Source organism: Gopherus flavomarginatus, chromosome 3 (assembly GCF_025201925.1).
Source record: "Gopherus flavomarginatus isolate rGopFla2 chromosome 3, rGopFla2.mat.asm, whole genome shotgun sequence".
Classification (NCBI taxonomy): Eukaryota; Metazoa; Chordata; order Testudines; family Testudinidae; genus Gopherus; species Gopherus flavomarginatus.
In genome coordinates this window covers 11046705-11059374 of record NC_066619.1, presented here as the reverse complement: position 1 = coordinate 11059374, position 12670 = coordinate 11046705, and the positions used below count along the sequence as shown (strand labels likewise).

Below are 12670 nucleotides of genomic sequence, written 5' to 3'. Positions count from 1 at the left end.
CTGCACTGAGTTTATTAGAGATCTCCAACAAAATTCTCCAAACAATCTGTCTGTACTGAGTATGCACCACCCCTACTGAACTCCATGCTAACTATACTGAGTATGCACCACCCCCAGAGAGATTACTAAGCATGCTCCATTCTCTGGCTAAGCAAGTCTTTTCCTGCCATTGTTCCTTTTGTCTGGTGGGAGCTTCTGTGGTGTCAGACAGCAGAACAAAGAGAAGAGAGACTCTCTCATAGAATCATAAAATATCAGGGCTGAAAGGGACCTCAGGAGGTCATCTAGTCCAACCCTCTGTTCAAAGCAGGACCAATCTCCAGTCTCTCCTGTGCTGTCAATGGACCCCAGGCAGGAGAAAGTATGAGGGAAGTGAGGAGAAGGGCACAGAAAGACTATGAAGGGGATGGGGGCAGGGACAAAGGAGTGGAGTGGAATGGACTAGGCATTTTCCAAGGTTGAATGCTTGACTTTGAAACCTTAACATTCTTTTCACATTGCTGTTTTAGGGGTTTTAAAGATTATTATTTTATGTAATAGATAACAACTTCAATAAAATTACAGCTCTGTTTACGGGTTTGCTCAGAATTGCAGAGCCTTTAAAAAAGTGAATTCCTCCTCCAGAAGAACAAGGCACAATGAGAGAATGATTAAAAAGTACAAAATAGGTCATAAGAGTCTTCTATTCACACAATCAGTTTCTCAGTGGTGCCCATTAGACATATAGAATCATGCATTTTGCTTACACAGCTGACCTGAGAAAAGCAAGGAGCATATTGTTCCCATCTCCTTTTGCAGAAGGTGAGCAATTATAGCAGTCTTAAAGTGGTAACACTCTTTCTTGATGTCACTGAGTATCATTTAGGGCAGCATACAATTGACTTGCTTACCTTTACAATATTTGCTTTAATCTTAAAGTTATTACAATGTATAATCCTGCTAATGCTTCAAATTATTGGGATGAACATAGGGGTATCTGGGTAACATTTTATGGCCTGTTTCATGTCGGGGGTCTGATTAGGCGATCTGTTTACTCTTTCTGGCCTTAAACTCTATGGATGAATATGAAAGTCTGCAACTCTCCGGAAAAAGTATATGCATGGATGTGATAGCTACACACTAGTTTCCAGGCTGGATCAGTCTAATGGTCCATTTAGTCCATTGTCCTGTTTCTGACAGTGATCAGCACCAAATGCTTCAGAGGAAGGTGCAAAAAGCCCAAGATAGGAAAATGATGAAATAATCTGCTCATAAAGAAAGTTTCCTTCTAATGCTAGCCAGTAAGTGGTTTACTTATACCCTGAAGCATGAGGTTATATCTCTAATAAATATGACTGGAACACTGGCTCAGTGTGACTGGGCTGGAGGAAAAATGGCTTAGCCCTGAGGTACTCAAAGGCAATTGGTATTTCCCACACCCTAGGATTTAGTTGGATATTGATAGGGATCTCACACAGCCCTCATCTTATTATTATGGTTTTCAACTTATTTGAATAAATCCTGATATTTAAATACAACTAAATATTAAAAATAGGACCCCTGGCCCTGAATTTGAATTCAGTTCTGAAGGTTTACCCTTAGTACTCAACACTGGTTTGCATGCTGGTCTGGGGCTTAGGAAACCTAGGTCCACATCCCTACCCTTCTGCAGATTTCCTGGGTGATGGAGGCCATAGACATATAGACATGTAGAATACTTATATTCAGACAGCTTGTGGGACAGTCTCTGATGCATCCTAGTCCTAATCTGTTAGTATGTTTGGCTGTTAATCAAAAGATTGGTGGTTCATATCCATCTAAGGGTGGAGCTCCACCTGGAACTGGGGCACCACTGAGCCCTGTGACCCACCAGTCTGGGCTCCCTCTCACACTGTACTGTGACAAGCTGCAAAGTCCTTCAAGCTTGCACATTCACCAGCATTTACACAGGTAGGGACACACCCAGCTGCAGTTACATGCAGGCACTCTAACCAGCAGCCTCCCAGTCTAGGACCCGAGAGCAGTACTGTCCTGCCCTGTATCAGAGAGGTAGTCGTGTTAGTCTGGATCTGTAAAAGCAGCAAAGAGTCCTGTGGCACCTTATAGACTAACAGACATATTGGAGCATGAGCTTTCGTGGGTGAATATCCACTTTGTCGGATGCATGTCATGGGTATTCACCCATGAAAACTCATGCTCTAATACATCTGTTAGTCTATAAAGTGCCACAGGATTCCTTGCTGCTTGTTCTGCGCTGGTTAAATCTGGCCAGTAGTTGGGTTTAATACCCAGTCCACCTCTCCCTCAGTGTGAAGAGGACCATGCACACTTGTGGAAACCAAACTGAGATTTTTCCCAGAAACCTTAGTCAAACACACACTGGTTTGGATTAAAACATAAAATAAGGTTATTAATTAAAAAAATATATGTTGTAAATGATTACAAGTGATAACAAACAGATCAAAGCAGAGAATACCTAGTAAATAAACAAAAATGCAAACTGATCTTAACATATTAGGACAGGATATAAATTAGCATATTCTCACCCTGAGTGCTAAACAGGCTGGCAGATTCTTAAGGCATAAGCTGCCTTTGCTTTGCAGATTGGGTTTCCCAGGTTTTCATACACAGGCTAGAAATCCCTTTAGCCTGGGACCATCACTTCACCCAGTTCAGTCTTTGTTCCTCAGGTGTTTTCAGGTGTGTTGTTGTAGGGAGAATGAGGTACCATCATGATGTCATTTCCCCCTTTCATATCTTCTTCTCACTTGCTGGAAAGCTCTTTTGCTTTGACCTGGGTCAAACAGTTCCCATTGTGTAGTGCTCTCTCTGGGATGTTTTATTGTACATGATTCTTGGGGCAATTCTTGTGCTTGTGTGTATTTCCTCAATAAGCCATTAACATTGTTTGGTCTTGTTACTGTTGTATCTGCTTTTGGGTGTTTTCAACCTCACAACATGTTTCAGTAACACATACCTAGCCAAACTTCATAAATTCACGTACAACGTTAACACATACAATCCAACAAGATATTCATGTCTAGACGATCAGAACGCTTAGAATGATACCTCACAAGGCATACTTTGCCCAAAACACATCCTAATTATATGACAGTGGTGAATAAGGGCTGCCAGGGTGTCACACTCCTGTGATACACAGGTCAGACTAGATGTTCTAAGGCTCCCTTCTGGCCTCAAACTTTATTAACCTGTTTTTGTTAATGGCCTTTTTTTTTGTGTAGGTCTCGACTGAAGAAGGCATGAGCTTGGCGAGAGAGTATTCGTGCTCCTTCTTTGAGACCTCAGCTGCCCTGCGCTTCTACATTGATGATGTCTTTCATGGACTGGTGCGGGAAATCCGCAGAAAAGAGTCCTCGCTGCCCCTGACAGAGAAGAAGATGAAGAGGAAGGACAGCCTGTGGCAGATGCTGAAAGGATCTTTGAAGAAGAAAAGGGAAAGCACAACCTGATGGCACTTTCCAGTGGGCCACCTTTAAGGAGCTGATCACAGTCATCTGTAGCAATTCCTAAGGCAGCATTTACACAGCATCTTCAGGGACCAGTTCTGCAGTCCTTTCTCTGCTTTCATTCAATCCTTATGCAGGAATAACTTCTATGAGGCCCAATCTGTGGTTGCCCAGTGGCCCCTTTATCCCAACATAGCCAATGCAGAAGGAGCCACATAGAAGTCAGTTACCCTCCCCCTCACTCTTGGCACTGTAGGCCCTCTTGTGTAAGGTACAGAGGCAGTGGAGTGAACATTGTACCTTTCCCTGCATGATCCCCCAGCAAGGGGTATTCAGGGTCATCAAGGGTAGGAAAGAGTATTTTACATATGGAACAATTCTCCAAAAAGGGCCATTAATGTGCCCACCATACACACCCAAATCATATATCATTTGAAAGGTTATTTTATGTACATTTGGATAAATTATGAGGTGGAGCTTTCACATGGTGCCGTAAGCTGGTAGGCATGGTGAAATAATGGTACCCCAAATAAAAAGTGTCATGTTGTGCATAGTTCCTAAAACATTGCAACCTGACTATAACTACAGTTTTTACTGTTCATGCTAATTTCAACAGCTTAGTGTGGGGGTACATTGCTAAAAGCTACCAAACAGCAATTTATTAAAATATTTTTATTGGTTTTCCATGGTCAAGTATTTTTTTTTTAGAGCTGATTAAATTGTTCAGCATGTGGCCAAAATGCCGAATATCAACATTTTGCAATAAACTAACATGAAATATTTTCACATCACAGATTCTTAATTGTCAAAGTATCTCACAAATGATTATAATAGTTGTCAATATTTTCAGTTGAAATTTGCGACCTGATCAATCTCCCACAGAAGGTTGTGCACCAGTAGCAGTAGATTGCATGCCCATAATTTGTCCCCCTAGTGAGTAGATAGAAATGTATGTGAATTCTTAATATAATGCTTCTGCATTTGTAAGCTTTTGTACATATGGAGTAGCATCTAGTCTGCCTGGTAGAAGGTTTTAATTTGTAATTGTCTATGTTTGCAGCACTAGCTTTTGAAAAAATCTAGAAACTAGCTTTTTAATTCAATGACACATGCATAGGCTGTTATTAGTGTTAGAGATGACATTACACTGCTTCATACTGGATTTCAATCAAAGTGCTCAATCAGCAAAAATGGCAATTTTGATATTAACATATAGATCTAGTTTATACATAACGTAGCACAAATCTGTATATTTGTACAAAATGAAAAATTATGTTAGTGGGGGTGGTCATGCTAAGAATACGCTTTGGGAATTTTACCTCTACAGGGAAGTTACAGTATGCGAAGACTTGGAGGATATAAGCCCCTTAAAAGAAGGACTCCACAACTTTTTTAAAATGTGTTATTTGTCAAGAAAAATCAAAAGAATGCAAAATTGTCAAAAGCCGCCAGTGCTGGACAGAATTCTATGATGCTGGCAGCAGAAGGCAGGAGAGATGAATGCTATCGGCAGCTACTGGATTAATTCCCTATTTTAGATGATGTGCCACCAACACTCTATAACAGGGGTTGCTTTCAGAAACACACATGCAAGTTAAATTTGGCACGTCAGAGTTGTATTGGACCCAGGATAGAAAACAGACTCTGAATCTGATCAGAAAGCATCACATTCACCTGCTTCCATAGCCACCAGAGCTAGTACATCCTCCACTGCTTCACCCAGTTGTGTTGTTTGCTTGAGAAAAACACACAAGAAAGATAGGAAACTTCATAAAGTGGAAACATTTGAGAGAGCAGCTAATCTAGCAAAGGCAACACTTCAAAGAGGATGATTACATGTTTTGCAGAATATCTGTGGAAGAATTGATTGCTAAGAATGGAGTTTATCACTCAACATGCCATTCTTCTTACTTCAGTAAAACAAATCTTAAAGTAAAACCACCTAGTTACACTGCAACAATGCAGTCACCTTATGACATCGCATTGTATCAGCTGCTTGAAGCGAGACTAGAGATAATAATCTTATGTATAACAAGAAGGCTGTCAAGCTGCTACAAAGTTATAAAACTTTATCTCCCTCAGATGTAGAAACTGCAAGCTACTCCAGAAGCAAATTACAGCCAACATTAGAAAAACACCATGGTTCTGCAATTTCATTCCATGAACAGCATGGACTGGGCAAGTCTACTATTGTTCTATGCAGCACAATAACATTAGCTGACGCTATCCAAGATGCTAGCAATCTGAAGCAGGAACTTAAGTTATCCAAATGTCTCATGGATGGTCTTTTGGCAAGTAACCCTGGTGAACAGCTTTCAAATGAATAAGTGGTTTTGTATAATGCCACTTCAATCCTTCCATCTGAAATTAACTGAAATAAATCTTCTGAATATTATCCAAATCGAGGTGATTGCAGTTAACAGAGGGCTGCTTCTTTTGTGCCCCAGTTGGTGCAGGAATTTGTCCATTGGTTAATAGATAAAGAGACATATAGTTCAGACAGCAATGAATATCATCCTTCAGAAGACATTCAAAGAAGGTAACTGTCAATTTTGGAGAGCATAGTATTTAACAGTTCCAAAATTATTACACTTTTGCACATAAGCCTTGCTGCACACTTATACCATGAGTTTGGATTTCATAATTTAAGTGACATACTACACCTTCATGGATGCTACCTCAGTTATGTTGAGCCGAGGCAGTTCGTCACTAGCGCTGCAAAAACTGAAGTAGGAAGACTTCACGGAGGCATGCTCATTCCAACTGGAATTGTCCCATTTCATTCTGATAGAAATCTCATCCATGAAGAAGAACATAATATATATATCAACACAGAGATCATTGATGGAAAGGCTAGAGTGGGTTTTCAAGAACAATCTGCAGATAGTCCAGGATCACAAGAAATATCACAGAAGTTTAGGAAAGAAAAGTCACTTACTCTCCCTGAGCAATCAGAGCAGGCAGTGTGCAGCATTTGAAAAATTTAGAACTTGTCCAGAACTTACTTGCCATGAAAAAGTACTTGAGAAAATAAACTCTTGTCAACTACATATAAATGCTTTCCAAGATTCCTCCTGGTATTTTTCAAGATTATTATCTTGTGACATCCTGCCAATAGGAAAGGACACTGATATTGTTCACACTCAGATGATTCTATTTTAGACCGGTTCCAACCACAATCTTGCAAACAAAGAACACATACACAGCAGTTGCATATGTACCTATTGTGGATGTCAAACCAGCTGATATGGCCAGTCTATCCTACAATGCTGAAACATAAGGAAATGTCGGGAGCTTTAGGATAGCAGCATGCTGTTTAGAGCATGGATCAGCAGCTGTATGCTGTTGCTCAGAAAACGAAATAGAATCTCACAAATGAATTTTGGACCAATGTAAATTGCCTGGGTGGTTTTCACACCTGTTTTATTGCAAGTATTGGGAAATTTTGTGGAGACACAGGATGGCTAGACCTTCTTGTTGATTCTGATGTATATGCAACTTGTACTGCAGAGAAAATGCTTGCTGATAAGCAATTAAGCCATGCTCTATATGTCTTGACTCTAGCATTTGAGGCCATGAGTGCTCTGAAACTTTATTCATTTGTTAAGCGGTGTCAACAGGGAGCAGGTACTCAAATAGTTCCAGCAATTGTCTGGCAAATGTTAACAGATTCAAGAGGTGTTTGAGTCTGAAGACATTGGGTCCTTAAAACAAGTCATTAAAGAGTTTGATGATGCTGTAACTCAGCATTTGCAACCACTACTGGAGGAATTTCAGACATGGGGGTATGCTGAGTCTCCTCCATTCAAGTTCTGTGTTCATTTTCTCCAGGTTATGTAGATCCTACTTCTAAATGTCAATGCAGAGCAAGAGAGTGAATGGAAACATCACAGTATGGCACGATTCCATACATCTTTAGTGCAAACAGGCCCACCAATCTACATTCTTGATGGTTTAAATTTCCATGAAGAAGTACACAATGCCTTTCGACTTGGGGAATTTGCTGTGTGTCACAGTCCTGGTTCTTTCAATGGAATTTGAAGTGACATGGAAACAGAGAAAACTGTCATCAAAGACTCAGATGGCGACAGTGGGATTGTAGGCCTGCCAAGAAAGAAGCCAGCCCTTGTCAAATGGATCCTCACAAGAGATGTCTTAAGTGAATATGCAAGAGCTATGAGATTAAGAAGTGACCTAACAAGAAGTAGTGGAGACAAAGTCCACAAACAAGTCTTTACCTCAGCACTGAAAAGGGATTAAAAGCATGTTACAGCTCTTACCAGCCATGTCATCAACAATACAGCAAACCCATTTTACCCTGAATTATACCGAGAAATGCTTATCAACATGTCAACTGGACTACACGTAACATCAGATGTACAAAAGTCTATTGAAAATAGCCAATGTTGATGAAGAACAGATGGAGAGATCTGTGAGAGATGCATTTGATTCTGATAGGACATGTAGCTTCTTCAGCCCAGTCAAGAAATCTGGCATCAAAACATTTTTTGACAAGACAAAAAAGACCAAATTTAAGTCTGGAAAGGGAGGGACAATCACAGCGGCTATGAGGTCAGAAACTGTTTTTTGCTAAGACTTGTTCTTAGCAAGATGCAGTGATGATGTTGCAATGATAACCATTCTATTTCACTCAGAAGGACCCATCCCTATGTCCCTCTTCTATGTTTATGGAATAATGAGAACAGATGAAGCAGAATTAGGATGCTCAAGCTGAAAGAATCCATGAACTAAGGGCATGCAACAAAGAAACCACAGTATACAATGAGATGCAACACAGATGTCCTAGAAATTATGTCTGAAGACAAATTCCACACATTTGAGGAAATAGTTGCTGATACTTGAGGCAAGTCCTAAAATTATTTGACAAACGTAATTCTGTGATCAAAATCTTTGACAGATATGGCAACAGTAACTCTGTGAAAACTACAGAAAGCTAATACCAGACAAGATCTAAGGTTAGATGGAAGAAGTACCAAGTTTCTAAACATTGCATCCAACAAGCAATCACTTGTAAAATTGCTCTGTGAATATATGGTTCAAAATGCACCTGAGAATGTAGGAGTACATCGAACACAAACACTCCTTCTTGTGCAAGCTTTTCCAATGGTGAGGTACAAAAGTCCGTCACCAATGGAGTGGTGAAGATACCCAAGATTTTTACAGTACTTGGCACAAGGCTACTGCTGAATGCTGTATGTGCCAGTATGGCTTTTGAGTCTCTTGGTGTCAAAGGAACCATAGTAATTAGGTCACTTGATACAGATATTTTGGTTCTTGCTGTTCAATACTTTCCAAAAATGGAGCACATAGGTAACATGGGGATTGAAGCAGGCACAATTACCAACACAACTGGCAAGTTTCACTTCATACTTGTATGTGCAATTTGTGACACTATCCTGACTTCTGCAACAGACTTCCTGCTATACACACATTAACAGGATGTGACTTTGTATCATCCCTATTTGGTATTTGGGAAAAAAAATCTGTATTTAATGTTTTCACAATACAGAGAGCTAACTGCTTCAGAGATCTTGCCAAATTAGGAGAGAGGGAATAACAAGCTGCAATTTTTACAGCAAGGATGTTGGTAGCAGTGCTGTATGCAGGGCTGGCTTTAGGAGGTGTGGGGCCCAAGTTTTGACAGGGCCCCAGCGGCTCTCCGGGTCTTCGTCAGCACTTCGGCGGTGGGTCTTTCACTTGCTCTGAGTCTTCGGCGGCACTGAAGGACCCACTGCTGAAATGCCACCAAAGATCCGGAGCACCACCGGGTGAGTAAAAATTAAAAAGGCGACTAAGTTAGCCACTCTTCTTTAGAGCATGGGGCCCTCTTAGGCATGGCACAGGGCCTTCTTAGGCACAGGACCTGATTCGGGGGAATCGGCCTAAAGCCAGCTCTGGCTGTATGAGCATAGCAAGAAAGAAAAGAAGTCCCACAGAAACCTGAATTGCTTGCACCTCAATCTAGCCATCAAAATGGACAAATCACTAGCCAAACGCCCCCATATGAGGATCATTTTGAAGAGCATTTCAAAAAAGCATCTTGGCAATCAAAGATTTAAATATCTTCATGCATAGGTAAACAAGATATTGGATCATCACTTCAATATAGATGGGAAAAAGGGGATGATGGACTACTTCCTGTATTCTTCAAGGGCCCAGTGGCATCTCAGCTTCTACAGGACCTTATTTGTGCCTATATCAATAAGGGTTGCTACACATTCCACTGTTTATAGTCAGAAAAATCTTCCCCCCACAGAATTGTGTACATGCTGAGACAATGAAGACTGTGGTAACCCACAGACTCTTGACAAAGATCATAATGATGAACAAGATGATAATGATGTTGACTAGAAATGTCATCAGCACTATTACATTGCAATAATACCTGTACATATTTATTATTAGATTTTATTTAACACTTTAGATTGTTATGATGCTTTCAAGTCACAAAAAAAATCCAATCTTCTCTCTTGAAATGACATAGACTCAATAAACTAACAGAAGCAAAGACAAATATTTCAAAGTTGTTATTTTAATGTATTGATGGTGTCACTTGTTTATCCCTGTTCTTATGTTAATAGCACCATTTGGTAGCTCCACATCATATATCATCTTAAAGTAGACGTATTATGTTTTCAAATTATGTATGATGTGTATGTATGTATGTAGAGAGAGTACATTAAGTTCACCAAATCAGTGGTGTCTGCCAGTCACCTATATGGCCAAGGCCTTCTTGTGCCCTGGGTTAGTTTCCAGATGGGATGGGTAGAACCTGCACCCAATGCCTAATCAGGCCTCATCTGCTCCAGAAAAATGGAAGTACATGTTGCCTTCTTTGTGTCCTTACATGGGGCTCTGCGCCAGCACAGGGATGAAAGGGTAACATTGGCTTCAATGGGAGTTTTGCCTCTATAAGGACTAGTATCTAAGGATTTTAGGATTTGATCTTCAACTTTACATACATTTGCAGGTTAAATGCTAGGTTGTGCTCAGCATCTGTGTATATGTGCCTGGGCACAAAGCCAAGGGGAACTCGAAGGCCTCCCTTCTTTGCACCATGATGGACAGCCTTGGCACAGTTGTAGTCCTTCCTTTTGGTGGACAGGCAGGGCAAGGGTTCAAAAATCAGGCACAACTAGCCATCACAAACGGGCAGGGTCAAGGCTCTGTCTCCCCTCCCCACCAGTCTGCAGAGATGGTTGGTCACAGGGGAGTGTACATTGCTCTCCCTAGTAAGGTATAGTGCAGCAGCCATATATCCCTGCACAGCAAGGAGCTAGGGAAACACAATGCTGCCTCGAGCTCTCACTGAGGCAGTTCAGCTCTACACAAGCCTTACTATGGAGCAGCACATGTAGTGCACAATCCAGCCCTCTATAAACTACAGAACTACATGCAATCAGATACTGTTTATTCACAGACCTTAACCATCTAAAGGAATCCTTTTTACCAATCATTTGGATAGGTCTTATATTTTAATAAAGCAGCCATGAAACAGAAGAATCTCATTGCCTTCTTTGATTTTTTTTTCAATTTCCTCTTTTTGAAATGGATTTTATTTATAAATTTTACAGATAAAGCATGCAGACATTGTGTTAAAAATAAAGATCACGATTCCCATGAAACAAAGTAATGAAAGTTGTGTCTGTTATCTCCAGATCTTTTAAAACATCTGTTGATAGAAACCTGCCCCCTTCCTTGTAGATACTGTTCATATGATTAGAAAGATCATTGAAAGGATATGTATCCCTGTTAGATTTTCATTTTCATCAACATCGTTTTTCTCTGAAATTTTATGGGATTTTATTAAAAAACAACAACAACAACAACAAAAACCACCTACAACTTTTTTTGGCAAATCTGAAAATTTTCAATTAAAAAAGAAATATTTCCTGAAAAAATCCACTTTGCTGAAAGGCCAAGTTTTACCAATAATAATAATAAAACTATATAACCTGGAGAAAATGAACACAGAACTTGAATGGAGGAGACTCGGCATACCCCCATGTCTGAAATTCCTCCAGTAGTGGTTGTAAATGCTGAGTTACAGCATCATCAAACTCTTTAATGACCTGTTGTAATGAGACCCTGCTTAGGCGAGTAGAGTACAGATATGCCAGAACTGTACAGTATATACCCTACATGAGTCTATATGCCCAAGCAGCACCTTCCTTGTCTAAACTGCTATTTTCAGCAGTGTAGTGTCCTGCTGATTCCTAACTGCTGGAGCCTTTCTCTGCTGCCTACTCCTGCTAGAGCTTGTCACTGTGGCTAAACATACCCTACACGCTTATACGTCCTAAGTATGTGCTGAGAGACAACAGCAGGATACATCAAACAGATTTGGGGAGCACAAGGAAACAGTGAGACAATAAGTAAGAGGACACCTCTGTGAATAGCCCAGATGCTGGACTTTGTGCTGAGGAGTGTCATTGCATGCATAGGTGACCACCGAGACCATGCATATGATACACCGAGATTCAGATATAGAAACTGAGCCCAAGTATATGGCTTGCTTTCCCACATCTCTGAAAATCAGGCCTTAAGGGCCAGATTTTCAAAGGTATTTAGGCCCCTAAAGATGAGATAGGCATTTCAATAGGAGCCAGGTGCCTAACCAGTTTGGCACTTTTGAAAATCCCATTAAGAGTCTATCTGAATCTTTAGGCACCTAAATACTTTTGAAAAACTGGCCAAAAGTGACTTGCCCACTATACAGACAGCAAGTCTGTGGCATAATGTGACAGATCACCTGACTCCAACTTCTCTCCCTTAAACACATGGCCATCTTTCCCCTCTATAATGAGAATGTCATCCTGATTTACAGTCACCTGATTTCTCAATGATCTGTAATACTTAACCTCACCTAACTGAGCAGAGCTTATGGAGGTTATAGCCAGTGAAAATAATATAAGTCATAACTGAGAACCGGTGCTGCTCATTTTCCTAATTAGTCATAATGCCTCCATCACAGGAGAAGTTGTATTTAGCTGTCAGAACTGGCTGTTTGTTAGAATTAGAAATTAGCAGCTCTGTGTCTGAAGACTTCTCCATATCTGACTACTCTTTCTTGTCCTCTAATTGTGTCTAGGAGATTTCAAGAAGGAAACAGGTCATTTTATTGTGCTGCAGTGCCTACAGAATCATGAAGATAGCCACTATAATTTACTCCATTGTCAGTCTGTGCTACAGTGGGAGGGTAA

At 40.5% G+C, this 12670-nt stretch overlaps 1 protein-coding gene across 2 annotated transcripts in view; it reads left to right on the top strand.

The window, feature by feature from the left end:
• Positions 1–11048, top strand: part of RIT2 (Ras like without CAAX 2) — a 276869-nt gene extending 265821 nt beyond the window's left edge. For both annotated transcript variants that reach the window (XM_050943714.1, XM_050943713.1), the window contains exon 5: positions 3222–11048. In XM_050943714.1, the coding sequence (XP_050799671.1) occupies positions 3222–3449 (228 nt within the window). In that variant the 3' untranslated portion in view covers positions 3450–11048. The remainder of the gene's footprint in view (positions 1–3221) is intronic.
• Positions 11049–12670: the final 1622 nt, after the last annotated feature.